Source organism: Tachypleus tridentatus, chromosome 9 (genome assembly GCF_004210375.1).
Source record: "Tachypleus tridentatus isolate NWPU-2018 chromosome 9, ASM421037v1, whole genome shotgun sequence".
NCBI classification, from domain to species: Eukaryota; Metazoa; Arthropoda; class Merostomata; order Xiphosura; family Limulidae; genus Tachypleus; species Tachypleus tridentatus.
The window spans coordinates 115,583,040-115,603,305 of NC_134833.1; the positions used below are offsets into that span (position 1 = coordinate 115,583,040).

General features: G+C 29.2%; 1 protein-coding gene across 11 annotated transcripts in view; it reads right to left on the reverse strand.

Annotated features, from left to right (window-relative positions):
* LOC143226126 (spectrin beta chain-like) overlaps positions 1 to 20,266 on the reverse strand; it is an 82,607-nt gene that overhangs the window by 35,042 nt on the left and 27,299 nt on the right. For all 11 annotated transcript variants that reach the window (XR_013014356.1, XR_013014355.1, XM_076456670.1 and 8 more), the window contains exons 7-29: positions 18,457 to 18,569; positions 17,353 to 17,540; positions 16,850 to 17,032; positions 15,995 to 16,252; positions 15,721 to 15,859; positions 15,261 to 15,420; positions 13,585 to 13,829; positions 13,127 to 13,327; positions 12,768 to 12,884; positions 12,234 to 12,311; positions 9,532 to 9,696; positions 8,917 to 9,119; positions 7,192 to 7,288; positions 6,941 to 7,069; positions 6,516 to 6,566; positions 5,925 to 5,990; positions 3,900 to 4,175; positions 3,420 to 3,587; positions 2,833 to 3,005; positions 2,361 to 2,451; positions 2,066 to 2,212; positions 1,530 to 1,793; positions 134 to 264 (exon numbers count right to left, since the gene is read on the reverse strand). Coding sequence is in view for 9 of the 11 variants with exons in the window: in XM_076456670.1 (XP_076312785.1) it covers positions 134 to 264; positions 1,530 to 1,793; positions 2,066 to 2,212; positions 2,361 to 2,451; positions 2,833 to 3,005; positions 3,420 to 3,587; positions 3,900 to 4,175; positions 5,925 to 5,990; positions 6,516 to 6,566; positions 6,941 to 7,069; positions 7,192 to 7,288; positions 8,917 to 9,119; positions 9,532 to 9,696; positions 12,234 to 12,311; positions 12,768 to 12,884; positions 13,127 to 13,327; positions 13,585 to 13,829; positions 15,261 to 15,420; positions 15,721 to 15,859; positions 15,995 to 16,252; positions 16,850 to 17,032; positions 17,353 to 17,540; positions 18,457 to 18,569 (3,643 nt within the window). In the remaining 2 variants the exon portion in view is untranslated. The remainder of the gene's footprint in view (positions 1 to 133; positions 265 to 1,529; positions 1,794 to 2,065; positions 2,213 to 2,360; positions 2,452 to 2,832; positions 3,006 to 3,419; positions 3,588 to 3,899; positions 4,176 to 5,924; positions 5,991 to 6,515; positions 6,567 to 6,940; positions 7,070 to 7,191; positions 7,289 to 8,916; positions 9,120 to 9,531; positions 9,697 to 12,233; positions 12,312 to 12,767; positions 12,885 to 13,126; positions 13,328 to 13,584; positions 13,830 to 15,260; positions 15,421 to 15,720; positions 15,860 to 15,994; positions 16,253 to 16,849; positions 17,033 to 17,352; positions 17,541 to 18,456; positions 18,570 to 20,266) is intronic.

Below are 20,266 nucleotides of genomic sequence, written 5' to 3' on the forward strand. Positions count from 1 at the left end.
AAAAATAAAAACACACATACAGAGAGAAAGGTTCTATTAAACTCTTGCAATTTGTTCTTAAACAACTGTTACCAATAAAACATTTTATGTATTGCAGTTTTTAACTATATTCATAATGTTTAATATATCGTACCTGTTTTCCACATATTGTTTTTTAGCTGTGATTTCCTCTATTTTGTCTGGATCCATTTTCTCAAGGTATGCAGCCTGGTCTTTAATTTCTGAAACTTGTTTTTCTTTCATTGCCATCTGTGTCTCTATCATCTGAAATCAGAAATGTTCCATTGGTAAATTGCTGTATCTTCACATAATAAATCTATCACTGGGGATAGACTCAAGATTCATGTACAATTTTTTTGTGTTAGTATGATGTAGTTTTGCATTTTAATGCACCAGTTTATGCAATGTAAAAATTCAGTGTTATGTATTTGAAGTATTTAAAACAGTTAAGGGACTTGCCTAGACTACTCACGTTTGAGGTTAGATACAGAGTTCTGAACAAATCTGGTGGCCTTGCAGGTGTCTCAGTGGGTTAAGCCTATACCCCAACATGTGAAATTCACCAAACACTTCTAGTACAAAATACAGTTTGAACCAAATGGTCTTAGAAAAAAAAAAAAAAAATCAAATTGATCACTGTTTAGTAAGAGGCACCAATTCTTGTGCTGCTTTCAAAGACTGCTTATGAGTTACAAGAATTACAACACAAAATGATGACAGTATAACAATCATAAACAAATGAAGAAATTTATCCATGAAACCTTAACAACTAAACACTGTTGTCTGAGACAGGGCTCTAAACGATGACAGGTCCATTCCTAAAATACATTTCCCTTTGCAATACAGAGTATTATTTATAACTGCCTTTAGATTACATATACTTCCTTATGTGTAATTTCAGTGCTGCAGAATTTGACAAAGTTTAAAATTTCCCATGCTCATATGGTCAAATTGGTTATACTCTTCTACGACTAAGTTCATTTGAGTAAAACTAAATACAGTTTAAAAAGCTTTCCACGTATATATGCACAAATATGTTAGTTCCTATTACTGCTTTCAAAACAATATTGAAAAATCAGAGATTTAACACATGACAATACTGCATTTGATTTTATTATTACTATTCTTCATTAATTCATAATTAAATAGGAAATAGTTCAAAGGGGCTCATTACTTTTAAAACAAAAACTCTCCTTTTGTAATAAAAATTCTAGGTTGACCACACAAATGTATGCTGAAACGTATCACTAAAAACAGAAACCATAATTATGAATGAATATTGCTTTGATACTTAATCACAAAAACCTTAAAAAGCCTTTTAACTGAAGCTTACAAAATTACATTTATTGATAAATATTCAAAATGTGTATGACGTACTTTAAAAAATAAATATTTTATTTGTTGTTTTCTTGTATCTTGAAATATTTCAATGAAGTGTAAATTTTATGTTGAAATAACTTTATTTGAGACAATAACTTACCCTACACATACTACTTGATTATTCTAATTATTATTTCACTTCAACATACCTGCTGCTTCTGCAGAATTAAGTTAACACTGGTCAAGTCTTGACCCGTCTCTGCTGCAAGAACTTGGTTCTCCAGTTCTGTGATCCATCCATCAATATCATCACAGGTCTGTTCATATAAAACTTGTCGGTTAGCATCAAACAATTTCTGGCCTTTTTCTTGAGTTATCTTCTCTAATGCTTCAAACTGTTGAGCCAATTCATCGAGCCGTGGTTCAATAGTGTCTTTCATTTCAGGTTTTTCAGCTATCAGCTCTCGACCAATCTATTATAAAATATACACTATCTAATTTAGAACCATAAAAAATTATTACGACTTGTTTCATGAGACAAGCTAAGAAAGGCAAACTCATAAAAAATATGTCACATAAGCTGCATAACATATGCAATGAGCTGCTGTTTCAGAAGCTTGAAAATAAATATAAAAAAGACAAACATAATAAGAACAATTCTGAAAGTATTAAAACTTAAAATCAATTGTTTAAACAGCATTATAAATTGTAATATATTTAATACATAATGAAGTTCAAATTTCACCTCATCGACTTTAAGTAATCGATGCTTGTTAGATGCAAGCTCAGCCTCAAAGGCTTGGTGGCGAGTCCACTTGCTATGTACAGTTTTAGCACTTCTATATGACTCATCTTGGGCAATAATGTATTTCTCCTGCATCCAGTCTGATAACTACAAACACAAAAAAATGAAGACTCTTACCAAAGTAAACTAATTATATTTGTACAGTAGTTTTTATTACTGTTATACTACTACTACTATTACTACTACTGAACAAACTTTTGGTTATTTAGTGAAACTGAAAGTAAACTAAGTTTACCTCATCACAGTTTTGAAGGAATTGATGAAGTTGTAGTTGATCCTTAAGTTTCTCCATTTGTTCATTAGCTCTTTCACGATTAGCAGTTCGTCTATAATTAACAACAGGAAATATCACGTCTGCATATTCACAAACTTATAAAATAAAATTATATCAACATATTTTCAAGCTTGTATTAAAACCTCAACTCTTATACAAAATATTTTGCATCCTTGCAGTAAATACATAAAACTCTGATGTAATGTACAAGAAAATTAGTTACAATGTTTTTTCAAAATAACTTTAATTGTCAATACAAAATAGAGAAAAATACAGTAATAGTAGTTCTCTTATTTTCTACAATTATTTTAGATGTTACTTGAATTATAAAACACAAAATTTATTATCTTTTGACTATAACTTCAACAAAGCCAACACTAGTCGGACCTAACAAGCAGTATAAGTTAGATGGAAGGATGTTACAAATACAAACCTTTCAGCAATATTTTCAGCTTTCTTGCGTATTTTATCTTCTGCAAAATGACCTTCATCACATAAGCGCTGAGAAAACTGGATGACAGAGTTAATTTTCTCATCATTGGCTTCCATTGTTGTTAAGAAAGCCTCGTGATCTTTAATCATATTCTCAGCCTGTTCAAGACTTGTCTATAAGAAATAATAGCTTTAGGATTTGCTGGTGAACTGCTTATTCATCTTTTAAAGTCATACATATTACATTTTATCTTTCAGTATCACCTAAAGTTAACAAATTAATATTTACCCAAACCGTTTTTACCTGACAGAGAGAAAAAAAAAAATGAGCAAAAGCATTCACAAGATCTGTAGTCAAACATAATTTCACATACTTGCCACATAACAAATAGGTTCAAATGTGCATTCTCACATTCTCAATCATTCATTGCACAGATTTTAATTCATTCTTAATGCAATAAATTTGTTAATAAACCATATATTTTAAATAATTTTCTAACTACATTTGATCTATTTTTTCTTTGAGCTTTATTTACATACACACTATCACATAAATATAAATACACATGTTAATGTAGAACCACTCACAGGAGTTTCATCCTTGAAGAGATAATGTTCTTGTTGGTTAAGAAGTACTTCTGCCTGTTTGCCATCCCTCATGCACATCTGGAGGTTCAAACTCTGGGACAATAGTTGTTGTCTATTCTCCCACATCTTCTGAAGTTCTGTCCACCCATCCTGGAGAGCTCGTAGACGCTGGAAGCAAAGACAAAAGCATACTATGTTCAACACGGCATATTCTGTACTTAGAAAACAACAGCAACAAAAATGTTATAGAATGTCTACCTGAAACATATCAAATGTGTTATTCTAGATTATTCCCAAACTTACTTGTCAATATAATTCCCACCTACATTATAAAAGCAGTCAAATATTTTATTAAAGAAATATTTAAACAGTGAAGTCTCTTTTAGTAAAAAAACTCAAAATATCTTGAACATTTTCCATTCAGTTATCTTATAGCATAAAAGAGGTTAATAATATTTACTAAACTCCAGTGTACACTACCTCACGCAAGAACATATACTGTGGATCAGTCTGATCTTGTGTGATTTGCTCTCCATACTCCATCATGTTTTTATAGTCCTCCGTATAATTATCGATCTCTTCCTTAATCTGTTGGTGCTGGCTCAGTAGCTTCTCAGCCTCTGCCAAGTTTGAGGGAATGTCTTCTGATGCCACATCTGTTTGAGTCTTTGTAAGCCAAGCTTGGAAGTGGTCCAGGTCACGGAGGAAGCGATGCAAATCTCCAGCCTCTTCCAACTTTGAGTCACGATCTTTAAGCTGGAAAAAAATTTAATGAAGTTATTTGCACAAATAATAATAGCAAATTCCAATCACATTTTGTGAGAAAAAATTTCAAAGACATATATATATCAGTGAAATTAAATAATTTATACCTAAATGAAGTTAAATGAATAAACAAAATCATGAGGAAGGACTGCTTATAAAAGTTATGAGACAAAATATGTGAAATAATCAAAAAATGAAGTAAACACAGAATAGCAACAAAATACAATAAAAATAATATTCTAAAAATATCCAGAAAAAATATTAGTGAAAATATTTTAAAACTTAATGATACTACAGCTTATAAATTCCATTCTGAAAACAATCTAGGTTGATATGTACTTAAAATTATCCTACATAAATTTAAAAAAAAAAAAACCCACAGATTTATCATTTAATCAGCTAAAAAATAAGATTAAAGAACAGCAAGAAAAATATGTTACAGTTCCTATTGATAAATATATTTACTGAAAACTATACAAATCCAGATATTTTTACTTTAACTTAGATATTTTAATAATTTAATCAACATAAATAATTCTGAAATATGTAATGTTAATGACACCACTTACCCAAAAGAATTAGAAATTGAAGTATTTTCAATTTCTAATACAGATGAAAAGATTTAGAAGTTAAAGTAATTGATAAAAAGGATATCAATAAATATATTTGATAAAACATTTTGATTTTCCAATTTATGGTTTACCCTCCTTACATAGTAATGTGCCATACCCATCTATTATAAACATTATAACTTTGCAGTTATTCAGGTGTTGTAAAGTTTGTAATAAATTACAATACTTTATTAATAAATGTTGATATACTGATACACGAATTAATAGCTAATGAATTTAATACAAAAAGTTTAGATAAAATTAAATTATTCTGTAATAAATACAAAAATGTATGAAATAAATAAAGAAAATAAAATCAGAGAAATTCTATCAAAACTTACTAAACCTTGTTTTGTTAAAAATAGGTTAATCTAAAGGTGTACACCTTAAACTGCATATAAAAGCACAACAGTCACAGTAAACTGTCACTTTGCTGATATTGTGTTAAATAGTGCCTCTACCATATTAAGAGCAGGAATGCTAACTTCAAGAGGTAAGTTTTATCTTACTAGCCAGAAAATAGTAGTATATTATTTTCATTTTTATCTCTTTTTTTCTTCATCATTTTATATTTATCTTTTTCTTATTCTAACTTGGGAGAGCAGTCACCTTTCTACAACTGTCTGCAGGCAGTGAAGGGCGATACAGATGTGGGATATTGTGGGCCACATCTCACTCTCCTAATTTTCTTATGCGAGACTAGCAAATTGGAGGTTAAGACTGATAGATGGTGTGTCCTTACATTAATGTGGGTCCTACCTTTTCAGTCACCTTCAAAATCTAAGATACATTTTGTAATCCCATGTTGCAGCTTGTACCCTAGGATCTCCCCCTTTTTTATGTGCAGCATATTTAAATATAAATTATGTTAATGTTTATTGTTTATAGTGTCTTGGTTTATGGTTTGAATTTTTTTATGGTTATAATATATTGTAATGTTATACTTTCTTTCCTCCCTTGTAGTTTCTTTACTGTAAAATGGCTCTATTAGTAAGAGTAATCTATGAAAAAGAGAATTAATGTTAAAATCTCTTTGTTTAGATTATATGATTAAACCTGAAACTGTAGGTTTGATAGGATATTCATTAAAAAAATGTTGATGGGTGGCTCTATATAAAAAAACACTTACCAAACGTGTAAGATTTTCCCAAACTTCTTTGATCTGGACAATCCTTTCACGGATAGATTCCGCTTCCTTCATCATAAGATAATTGTAAATGTACAAAAAAATTATTGCACGTTTACAAATGCTAAATGATCATCTACACTAGTAGTTGAAGAAAGATTAAATTATAACTTACCACTAATTTTTACTGAATTACATAATTCACGAATGTCCTTCTTACAAGAATGAAAACTAAAGTTTTCAGCATATTTTGGTTTATTTAAATGCATAAAACTTGCATCTAAACAAGTCTGTTTTTTCCTATATAATGTTCATAGCTTTTTTTTTCATCATAAAAAATGTTTACCAATATCATATTTTTTAGCTCAAAATATCTTGTACTGTGAAAAATTAAAACATACTGAAGAAATCCTTTAATCCATAAACAAAAATAATTAAATATCAGTTTCTGAATATTAAATTACAAATGTTTGAAGCAACACTATGGACATCAGTTTTTAGATGCAACAAACACAGCAGATGAAGTAAAACATAAGAAGACTTTAATAAGATATTTAACACACAACATATAAAAAGTGCAAAACTAATTCATACCTCTGGATTATCTTTTTGAATATTCTCTGCTTCTTTTTCCAGCGAGTCCAACTTTAAAAACAACAAATAAATTTTGACACACATTTCCACTACTGTTTTGCAATCTTCAAAGCACAAAGAAGTTGATCACAAAAAGACATTTACAAAAAAAAAAAATTTTATTTTCTAACTATGCTTTTATTAAACCCAGTTAATGATTATATAATCAACCTTACCTGTGACCTTAAGTAATTTAAAAAAAAAAATCAAATTAAAAGTGCTCCTTCTAACAATAAACATGCTTATAAAGTTGTGATGTATAAATATCAATTTTAGAGTAAAACAATTTCCTGTGTGTATTCATGAGCTAAAATAAAAATTTAAGAGATTTTAACATATTTCAAGTTTTTCACATCAACCACAAAATTACAATTCTCACTGTGTACCTTAGCTTGAATGGCAGCCAAGTCCCTTTCCATTCCACTTAGTCGTCTCTGAAGTGTCATGATGCCTGTAAGATCATTACCCAGTTCCTCTGTAGCCTGCAGGAGCTTAGTCTTCTCTTCAATCCAGCTCTAAACATTTTAATAACTTAGTAGACAACCAAAAATACACCATCAAAATATTTCAGTGGTACTCTAGCAAAATCATAAGCACAAATAAAAATGTATTTTATCACTTTTTCTTGTTTACTTACAATTGTTTCTCTACATTCAATATGGAAAGTTTGAACTCCATGAGCCAAGTTGATCTCTTCTCGTTTGTGACCAGCCTTTTCAGACAGTGCAGCCCACCTTAATAAACAAAGTCAAACAGCAAATGATCTAAACATGATCCTCAAATACTCTGACTGTGTGTTACATAGTTCTGCAGTATTTTTTCTACATTCCTAACAATTAAACACTAGTACGAATTGGTTTTGATGTTATGGCTAAAAACTTATTAGACTACTTATTCATTTATACAGAACTACACTACTTCATTTGCTACATTATTCTGAAAGAATTGCTGTATCTAATACCTTTTGGTCAAAAGTTTTTTTGTTTTTTATCTTTTCCACAATTCTCTTACATGTTCTGTAAATACAAAACAAACAAAACGAAAATACTTGAAACATTTTATCCTTTAAGTTGACTTGTTTGAATGAACTTTTACCAGAAAGTTCAACTTATCTCCAATATTTATCCAAGTCTCTAGCTCTGATTCTGTTCATAATTGAAATGGTCAGCCTGTTAATTTATTTCTGAATTTAGGTTTAACAGTCCGTTTAACACAAACCTAACAGTATACTATTTAATAAGTTTCTCACACACACAATAACTTACAACAGTTTAGTGTACTTTATTATTTATTCAATTTTGTTTTTCTTAGAACACCTTGTTCTTTTGTTTATCACACATGTACACAACATTTAATACAACCCTCATTAAAATAAGAACGCAAAGATTACTGAATATTCTTAGACACAAAAAGCATATTTTTGTCTGCCAAAAGTTTATCTACTACAATAACAAAATGTTCAATGAAAATTATTCTACCATAAGAATATTAAACAATAATTCTGAATAAATGATACTGAATAATGATCCATTTACACAATATTTTTTTCAATGTCAGATGTCATACCTGTAACACACATACAAAATAACAGAAAAATTAAGTTAAACATAATAGATTTCTATAAATATACAATACAAAAACATATTACAAATTTACTCTAAAAAAAAAACAGCCAAACAAACTTTCATTTCTACTAAACCTAGCTGCGAGCTCTGGCTAGAATGTGTGTATTTTAAGATATTGTTTTTCAAGGACCCAGATACCATAATGAATTAAGAGTTCAGTTAAATTTATTTTTAATTTCACTCGTCTTACTTTATTTAAAAGTTGTAAGTTCAAAAGACATTCCACACATTACAATCTTCACTAATATATACAAGATGCAATCTGTATTTAATGATACCAACATCCAGGATATTTATTTTAATTCAGATAGTTTGTATGCTGACAAGATTATTTGAAAGAAGAAGAGCAGCGACTTAGTGTAAAGCTCATATAATGGGCACAGTACACTGTCAAGATTGTATGTAAAAGTGTTCACGAATAAACTGGCAAGTACAAGTTAAGAAAAAAATTACACTTTACCTCAGAGAAAAACATATTTTCTATGTTTTTACAATGGTAATATGATATTTAACTTGATTTTATAATACTTAATTAGAAGTATGTTACATAAATTGCTGAACAGTTTTTATACTGGGGCAACAGGCTATCCATGCATGAAACATTTGTCAACAAGTTATTATCTGTGATCATGTTGTTTGAAGTTGTGTATTGATTTCCATGAAGCACTTACTGTGGTGCATTTCTTTTCTTTCAATTTAATCTCAATTATGTAATATCAATTTAATACAGTTCATACTTCTGATTAAGCTGGTTCTGCCTTGCTGTTATTTCCTCAGAATTAGGGTGTTCAACATGAAGAAGTTGTCGAGCTAGCTGATTAACTACAGCAACTCTAGAGGCATTGGAATTCATCTCTTGTTCAAATCCCTCAAAACGATGTTTCATCACCTCAATGTCCTCCATGTCACGACTCATAACCATGCTGTCAAGCATCTTCTCCTATATAAATTGATCAGATAATTAACAAAATAATAAGTAGGTTTAAGTGTATTTCATTATTCAGTAAACACCACAAAACATCTGTTTCTCAAAGCTGCACAGTCACTTGTTCCAAATTCTAACAGTCTGTTACTGACGTAATGCAACAAAACATTGGTATTGACAATTATCATCAAAACAATAAAATACACTAAATTTATCCTGCTGGTGTTTAACTTCTCATTTGAGAATTTTTTTCAGTTTAAATAACTACATAGTTAATAACACCTTCCTTTATGAAGTAACTGGATGTTAAACAACTACTATCAATTTTCATTAGTAGGAACTCACACACAGATAAATTTAAATCAAAATGTTCTGTAATACGTAATGGTGATAATTTTTTTATTTTCATTAACCAAATCAATTGTACCTTCTCTTCAATCCACTGTTCCACACCATCAGCCTCATTAAATAGCTTATACAAGGACAAGGCATCTAGCAAACGTTGTTTACGAAGTTTTGCTAAATCAAGAAGTTCTTTGTATCTTCTGTCAATACTGGCCAGACGTTCTAAAACTTCAGGTGCTTCTCGATCCTGTAAAAAACAACAGACGATGTGTGTATACAACAAACTATATAAAAGGTATTTATAAAGACATTAACTTGGACAAACTCACAAGTTTTATGTAAAGAAAGCAAATCATTAAGTAACAGCAAAAGAACTAATAGAGGATTATTGAAATCTTAGTGCAATATTAATCCAAATTTTGAAGTTGAGTATATACTAACATTTTGGAAGATTAGTTCATGAGAACATTCACATAATATTAAAATACTATAAACAAGGTTGGCTTTACTAATTTCCATGAAATAAGTGATAAATTATTAATTGCATGTTCATATCTTTAAGTGCATGCTAAAAGTGTTTTCTATTACATTTTTTAAAGTTGTGTAAATGTAGAGGTAATCACTTTCCAAGATTATTAATACCAATGTAAAACTCAATACAAAATAAGAACTACGAATCTCTCAGTACAAGTAGGTGAAAGTGCTCGTGTCAACACCTTTTTCAGAATTGCATTCAAAATTCAAATGAATTATGTTATTATCAATTTATTGTTTTTAAAAAAGAATATTTAAGTAAATCTTCAATCTCCTCTCATCCAAATCATGACATTTACTTGCACCACCTATCCACTCACTTCCACCTCTCATCACTCATCTTTGAAGCCACGTTTACCACAAATTACACGTAACAGATATTACCAAGGCAAAGTCTAAATTTTATATGCTTCAATTATCTTTGTTTACAGAAATGAACTAGAAAGTCAGACCCATTTCTTATGAATTTGAGTATTTTTATTAAAAATTTCTCAATCAATATATGGATTTAAGTGTTGACTGCAAGGTGATTTTCATGTTAAGATTTAAAATACTTTTCATTTGACATTCTCAAACATCATTTGCATAATCTCTAAAACCTCCTAAATACAGGTTATATAAGAAACTTTATATTTTATCTTTTACTCTCTCTTCAACCCCAAACAGGGTTCATCAATTTGACTGACCTGGCCTCATAGCTACCATAATACAATATAGATCTAGATTATATCTTCTTTCTAAAACGACTTCAAACTAACAGGAAAATACATAGTTTAAAGTTCATAATAGTATACTTATATTTATACTTTTTATTATTATCTTTAGAACTATGTCTAAATAATAATAATATAGCTACACAAATTGTAAATAACGTAAAATGTAAAAATTCTCTATCATCATCATCAATTTTCTTCATCTTACCCAACAAGTTTCTAAATGTTACTTTTTTAGTTGCTTTTATAATAATAAATAATAAACATAAAAAACAAGAAAAAAAGTACTTATCTGTTGTGTTTTTTTGTACCTAGCTTTTTAATTATACCTTAAAAATTCAGGTACACTCATCAGCAAACAGAAACAATGTAACATAATATGTTCTTCAACAGATTAAATCTTTGGCTTTCTACTGGTTATAAATAACATAGTATCAAACATCAGAAAAATCACTGTCAAATTGTGAAAAAGAGGACATAACAACAAATGGACACTTAAGTGAGACTGATTTTTCACTTTATAGCTCCATACACAAGTAAAGATTAAGGCTATAAAAATTAGGATTAGCCTGAGTAATATTATAATGACTGATTTATACTAAATTTCATACTTCTTATAAGTAAATCAGAGAAAAGATAATCTAAAAAGTAATTGTCACATTCACACACAAGAAGAGATTGAGCATTTTAAGTATTTCATTAAAAAAATTTTGTATTAAAAACTTGATTTATTAACTGTTCTGATGCCAACTTTATTTGCATAGCAAAATAAATTAATTTAATTACATTTTGAAAGTAATTGTCTAAAAAGTCACATAAAACACTTTAACCTGCCTGTAGTAAGATAGTTAAACTGTAATAGTTATATCAGATTGTTTGCTCTATGCATATTAAAAATTACTTAACGTACTTGTACTATTACACTTAAATTTCATTGGCCAGTTAAATGGCAAAAAAACCAAAACCAATAACTATGGAATCAAATTTAAGTAATAAAATTTCTTGTCCTTACATATCACTTACTGTTATAAAAAATAAAAACTTAGTAACAATAAAAAATTTATTCACGAGGTGCTTGAAAGTAACTTGTTTAATATGTTAATTTAAGCTAAATGGTCACTATGACTTATAGCTTATATAGTAGAATTATTCGTCAGACATAGTTCAAAGGACAATAAAACAAAATTAAACAAACTACAAAAACTAAAGTTGTTTCAAATAATTAAATATAAATTTTGTTTTAAAACCTACAGTTATTCAAGAAAGGAAAAAAGGAAGTCTGTTTCGAGTTAGATTAGAAGACAAAATATGAAGTACAAACTATCATTGGGGAGGTATGAGATTTGTAAATTCAAATGTGAAAAATCACTTTGCACTTGGACTAGTCACTGACTATATACATCCACAAACAGACCTTAATGAAAATACCTTGTTAAAAAACTGTGTCACAATGGTTATCTGCTGAGAACAATTTCAGTCAAAATTATTGAGGCTGTTAGGAAAGAGTTAAAAGAAGTTCAAATAAAACTGTACTAACCTGTTCACCAAGGTTGTTGGCTTGTTCATGTAACATATCAATGGTGTTAGAGAAATTTTTTAGTTCATCTGTAACATCCTGTTCAGACACAAAAAGCACAGTAATGCATTACACCCAGTATTTATTGATTATTTTTCAACAGAAATATTATAAAAGAAACTACTCTCAGGAAATGGGTTTAATCTAACAAATTAACTTGTAAATATTTAGTTGTATAAACACGTTTAAGATCACATGTAATTTGACAACTGATTTTTAAATTTTAGGGTAAATTAAAACAGAAAATGCTCTTATTACAACTTGTACATAAAATTTATTTCCTTAAATTCCTATAATAAATTTTCAAAAGATGTTAAATTTTGGATACCATTTCCTTTTTAAAATGCATGTACCAATAAAACTATCTTATGCTAAAAGGACATTAAGGTATTGAATTAGATTAGATGCAGACAATGTAAAATAAACATAACCAGGCAGAAAGTAGTTTATTAATTAATAACCATAACCAAACTAAAGCTTCAGTATCAAACTAACCTTGTGTTTCTTCAGCAAGGACTGTACATTGGCTTCATCTCTTCCAACATCTTCGCTAGAAACAAGACGCAAGCTGTCCAACATCCACGTGTCCACATCATCAGCATCAGCAAAGAACTGAAAAAAGAAATATTACATATTTCCTCTGAAAAACTAATTCATCTTGCTTTTAAATATTACCAATATCAAACATTAAAGTTGATATAGTTAAATGAATATAAAAGAAATAACAAAAATTTGGAATATCATGAAATCATATATGAAGTGCTGGAAAAATTGATTTAACTGCACCAGTAAGGATTTGTTTTATACAAACATGTGATGTAAAAAACAAACATTCTGAGAAAAATCAAACATACTTGATGGTAATCCACTGCTTCATTGAGTCGCTTTGTACGTAGTGCCTGAAGATCTTTTAGGTGTTCCCACATACTCTGGATATCCTCAATACGGTTCTTCATGCTGCTTGAGCCAAAGTGATGAGCAGTTATCAAATCTTCTCCAATCTGGATAACCCCTCGTAACTGTTGTTCATGGACTAAAATCTCATCTTCCAGTGCCTAAAATAAAGAAAACGTACATCTGTTGTTATTCATCTTAAATTATCATGGTGTTTTAAATAAATAAGCCAAAGAGTTATCAAAGCCAGTACCATTTACATGAAAAAAACATGTTTAAATTACGATTAACAATACATCTGATCACAACTTTTAAAATGGTTACTTCGCAAATTATACTGAAAATGAAAAGTAATCAAAAATAACAACCTGGACACATCATAAAACTTAAAACTGCTGAAATAATGAACAAAAAGTACCTTATTTTTACTAATGAGGAGTTGAACAGTTGTAAGGTCATGCCCAATGTCTCCTTGAGACAAAATCTGTTCTTTTTCCTTTATCCAGGCTTCTTCATCTGTCATTTCCCAGTAGAACTGCCAGAGTTTCCTTGATTCCTCCAACTTATTACGCCTCTCCAGAGCCAGTTGAACCAGCTCAGAGTATGCAGCTTCAAGCTGATGGATCCTGTCTTTTACAACTTGGGGTTCACATGGTTGATAACCTAGGAAATGAGTATGCCCATTTGAAGATATTTCTCAAACTCTAAATAATTTTTAAACATTTGGTTCTGGTAACCACTAGAAATATTTTAAACACTCTAATTATTGTCTTTCTTGTCAGGTATTTTCTGCAATGTTTTTGTTATAGACTGTGTATTAATTATAAACTTATATTTATCAATGAAACACATGCATTCTACTTCTTAAAAAACAAAATCCAAAATTTCTGAACCTCAACATTTCCAACAGTTGCTAACATTTGACACAGAATCTTATGGTCAATATTTTGAAGCAATTTCAAATTATAGACTTAATACAAGATATGTCATTTTTCTGTTTGTGCCAAAATGAGACATTTGATATGCATTTAGTACCTCTTGAAAAGTTATTAAAAATAGTTTCCAACAATTTCACCTTTACAAATCTATTCTATTTTTCAACTATAAGAATATGGCCTGGAATTCTTCTATAGTAGGTTTCTGACTTGTTGGTGATAAATTCAGACAATGATTAAATAGCACACAGTTTACTGGTTTTAAAATAATATATTCAAAACAAGTCAAATGTATGTACAAAAACTTCTTTATACTACAGGATAACAGCTCCATCCAAAGCTCTAAGTAATTTCTTTTACTTGCCAAAAGTCCACACAGGCTGTTACAGTTACTTTAGAATCCAAATAACAAGACAAATTATTTTTCTCTAACCTGTTTTAAAATAATGTCTGTTATAGATAAGCTAACAATCACACACTCAACTTCATTTTCATTCAGCTAACAGTCCTCCCTTCTCTCATACACACACAAACAAACACTGCCCAACTGAGACCGAAAACTTTCTGTAAACTACAAGATGCAATGATGTAGCAATGCTCACTTAAAGCAATGAAAAAATATAATAGGTTCGAGTGACATGATGTGAAATCACAAAAACAACAAATTACTTCCCGAGTTACATAAAATTTGTTATAACCACTGTATTTAAAATAATTAACTTTAACACTTGTTATGAAAACTAAATAATAATAATTAAATATCAGATCACCAAGTAAACTAAATAATTACTCTTACACTAAATAGTCTTGTATATCCCATAATTACAACAACTAGACAGCAATTCAAAAACTATACTTTCAGAACAAATTTAAATGTGGTCTAGAAAAAAGTAACTATACATATAAAAACTTTTAATAAATAGTTACAACATGAATAGCATTTAACGAAAATCACCTCTCTGACAAAGATGGAAAATTCATAAATGCTGCTATATATTAGACAATTTTGCTTCTAAATATAGCTTTTGTTTGAACTTTCACTAAGAAAACAAAATGCTGATGCAGAAAATGGACAAGAAATAAATTTTTATTTGAAGAAAATATATAATGCTACTTGACAGCTCCTAATAGGTAACTCTTACAACAGTAATATAGTCACCTCCTTTAGGATCCTCAAAAATGAATTGTTGCACATGTTGCACAACTGCCTTTACTCTCTCTCCAAGTACATTAATATCTGCTTCTACTAAGCTGTGTTTCTGGAGTAAATCTTCAACACCCATAAGATGCTTCCCAAAATCATCTGTCAATAATCGTGCCTAACAAGAAGTTCATCAAGCTTTGTGAATTAAACAGCTATTGAAACAACATTCTAATTGTTCTGTTTTTGTTCAATCTAAAAGTTTATTTTAAATGTTTTCTAATCTTCATAACTAGCATAATAACCAATTTAAGTATGTCTTACAAAACAAATATTTCATTAACATAAAATTAACATTATTGTTTTAATACATAGTGACGAACAATGACATCAGGAAGCAAGTCCCAAGAATGATGGTTGACCATTTTTTCTATTTATTCTGACACTCTTTTGAAAAAAAAACACAAAACTTTCAAACCTTTATCTCTTCCATTGAGTCAAGAATATAGATCATTTCTTGGAATGTCTGTTGCAATGAGATTGATAATTCAAGCCTTCCCCTTCGAGATCTCAGCAACTCAAGGAGGTAGTTCCACAGACGGAGAACATTGTCTTTCCTAAAAGTGCATTTTTGTATTTTAAAATAGTTTTAAAGTATCATTAAATAATTTAGAAAACCACAAAGGTGTAGAAAATTACAAGTTATTCTTTTAATATTGTTGCCATTCTACACGATTATGACATTACCATACCTGGCATTAATGCGATCAATATCATGATAGTTTTCAGCTTCTAGTTCTTGGGCTACAGCAACGACAGCTTGAACTCTTTCTTCATACGCATAAATGTCTGTTTCTATAGCTTCATGTTTCTTAGCTGCTGCTTCTACAGATGCAAGATCAAATCCAAAATTATCTTGTGACACAAGTCTCTGATTCTCACTGAGCCAAGTTTCTCGCATTCCAGCTTTGCGATCGAAACGTGCAGCTAACTGCTCCAGTTTCTCTTGCCTAGATAATTTAAGAGTTGAAGCTTGTTTAATTACTCTTAACCACACAACTTTTTTCATGAAATCTCTTTAAATTACAATAAACATTCCTATAGTGTAAAACATAAGACATGCACATTGCAAAAGAAATCCCCTGCCTCAATTAAAAGCAATCCAAGTATGACAAGTTTTAACAGCTTTAAAATACTAAACAGCCTTATAACCAAAGTCAATCACATCATAATGATTGCAGTGACTATTTAAGCATTTAATCATTAGATAATTCATAACATTTACTGTGAATAATATACTAAACATAAATAACACCCATCTTCATTTATTGTTAAACCTTCAAGTATTCACTGCATGGTAGATTTTACATAATAAAAATGTAATAAAGTTGTTGTTTTTTTAATGATGTTAAAAAGCTTTAAGAGTAGTAGTGTACATCCAATGTACAAGCATCACCTACACAACTTAGAAATTCAAGATCCACCAAAACCTTTGTCTTTCCACATAAACAATAACAGTCAAACATTAAAAATTGTAAGTTCAAGAAATATGACAATTAAAAATTTTCTTGCCATAAAATAAAAATTAAAGCTATTATACAATCTACCTAATGAGTTCTTCTCGTAAAGCCAACTCTCGTTCATGTTCTGCCTTTTCCAGTTTCTCCCAAGCTTTGTTTATGTCAGAGATCATCTTTCCTTCCTTTGGAAAATATGGCTTTTGGTTATTTGCTCTCATTTTGCTTTGCAGAGTAAAGAGAAGTACCTCAAGGTCACCTTTTTCAATAAACCTGGAAAATAAATTATTCAAGTCTTAACATTCTACATGAGTCAGTAACATCTAAAAATTTATAACATCTTTGAATCAACAGAAGTAAATCATGTTCATACTTTTGTGTATCTTTAAATCACAAGTATTAAAAAAAAAAAAACTTAATTTTATTATTCATGTTGAGTAAGAAGTTGTAAGAATATTTTCTAGAAAAACAAAACCTACTCTGTACAAAAAAAAAACTCAAAACCCTATAAATGAATGAAAATTATGTTTCACTGCTTTTTGTGTATATATTCATTTGAAAACAAAGTAACACAAAAAACATAAACCACAAACTTTGGTGGTTTCTCCACTGTCCTGTATGTGTTAAATGAAGTCATTTGTTGCTGTACTCCAACCAAGGAATTGGCAAAATGTCTGTCTGATAGGGCAGCAATTGTATGTTCGATCCATTGAAGCAAGTCTGAAGTTAATGTTTCATATTCATGAGCCATTCTGTCATTTTCCATTGCTTCTCCAACAACCTACAGAACAATATTTTGGTATACTTCTGAAAACATTTATATAATATTGTTTTGCAAAAGACTTGTAACACATTAAACAATTAATCTGTTGTTATAAAATCCTGTTATAAAAGAGACCATCTTTATCTCATTTCAAGTAGTCTCATATTCAAAACTCCTAGTACAAAAATTAAAGTTATAAAATTTTAGTTCCACTACAATAAATTCAGTTCAGATAATAAAAAATACAATATTTCAGCCAACTGATAATTACATCGAGTCCTCAAGTTTCTTAGTGTAAACTTATTGTTGTGCATTTTCTTAAATTGGTTTGCAACACAACATTGTACAATGTTTTCTTCAATGAAGCTGAATGTTGCATAACAAAAGTATTTCAAACATAATTGAATTCATTTTTCAAAACTTAGATTAAATAGACTAAGTGCAACAAAGTATTTGGTAAACTATGCTACAGATGTTACAGCAAATAAAAGGAACAAATAATTTCAGGTAAACATTTCTCTGCAATAAAAGGAGTAAAATAATCATTCATCCTCTTTAGTAGCAACAGAAAGTTCTGAAAGAATCAAAAAGTAAAAAGAAAGGAAAAAAATCTATTAGAACTGAAGAGATTTAATGATAACCTTTCCATAAAGCTAAGAATGATGTCAAATTTTCTGAATATATTCTAGAAATATTTGTAATCCAAACATAACCAATGCTTCCTATTAAATTATCAAAATTTGAAGTTTTCTAAAGTCATTTGCTTTTCAAGCATTTGTTAATGTTATATTAAGCTTATAAATAACCTGTTCATACAAACATAACATTTAAAAGTTTAAAATCCTTTATTGTTTTGAAAAACACCTAATACTATCTTGTTTAAAATTTATTAATACAACTCAGAAGTATCAGAGGATTTTTAAAGTAAACCAACCTTTCCAATTCGTCTTCCTTGAACAGTTTCTGCCTTCATTTTGGAAAAGTAATGGTAATAGGTGACAACATAAGTGATGATTGACTTCTCATCAGGACAGTCCACATACACATCTGTAGCATTAAAATGAAAGTTTCTTACAAATTTATATTTTCCTTACAATTTTCAATATTCAATTATAAGAAACAAAAAGCTCTCCTAATGGGATATATTATTTTCATACTTGAATAATTTTAATATGTTTGAACACTGACAGTTCCTAATTGTTCCACTACCCTTCATTGTAAAGAGGTTTATGTCTGAGAAAATAGATCTTAAAATACAGCACAAATGGATAATTAATATAAATTAACAAATATTAATTTAATGTAACAGATGTATTAATAACTTAGAAACAAGATTCATCAGATATTATTAACAATAAACTTTATTTACATACTACAATAAAAAGGTTTGACTGAAACTCATTACAAGGCTAAAGTGAATCCTGATGTGCATGAAATGTTTTAACAAATTAGTTAACCCTTTCAGCATGGGTGGATGTAATTTCCATCTACTCAATAAGGAAAGCACATTTATGCAACAAAATATGGTGACTGTGCATTCCTCACAAAAAATAATAAACTTTCTTAAAAGTTGAAAAGTATTTTGTAACACTGAATAAAATTATTTTAATTACATATTTCTAATAAAAGTGTTATTTAGCTACAGTTGTTATTTGATTCAATCCATGAACAGTTTGAGCACAAGTTTATTTTCATTGTAAGTATGAAAATACTTTTCTCAATTTTCATATTTTATTTGCATAATCTCTAGAACCACCTAAATAAAAATCAAATGTTTATATATTTTTTCATTTCTTCTACCATATCACTAACCAGCTATTAACATCAATGTATAACACAACATATTTAAATTAGGAAATAGAAGAAAAAAAAAAATTTTTGTAGAAGTTCTTTAAAAGATTTTCCTTCCATTAAATTTGTAATTTCTTTTTTATGTAGTTAATTTTTAATATTTTATCTTCCTACACTTAATATTCATGACAACACATGTCAGTGCCCTTAAGGCATATTACAGTTTCTTATGGAGGTTCAACCCCTCATCAAAATTTTCTTCAGGATATATTGTAAGCCTTGAAAACAGATGCAAAGTATGATGTACATTTAAACCATTATAAAATATAACTTATTTAATTCACTAAAATATAACAGATCTAAATACAATTTAGACTGTATCTAACTATACCATATTCAGTTAAGAAACAACTAAGTGTAACAGTCAATCAAACAGTTAACAATACTATGGTCAGTTACATGTGTCCCATGATGACAAATCCACATCAATTTCAAAATAATCACTATTGGAGTATACTGTAAAATGATCTCTTTCTAATGATTATGTACACATGTATGTAATGTCTACACACGTTATAAAACTCAAACAAATCTGATGAAGGTGGGTGTTGCACATCAGGTGTTAAAAATGTATTTCTACTTTTAACTGTATTCATTCAGATAACTGATATATGTACAACAAAATATTATGTAAGCATCTTATTGTCTCTACTCAACTATCATTGTATTACTGATGATACAGAGTAAAATTAGAGAATTCATTGCTCATGTTACATCTGAAGTCTTATGTAGTTATGAAATAAAGGGCTTAAACTTGGATAAATTATAAATTCAAAACATAACATAACTCTTACTCACATACCTTGATAGCTAAAAAGTGTTTAATTACATTTTGAATGTAACACAGTGACTTGCACAGAAAATCATCTGAATGGGTACCTGTTGCAGTGAGA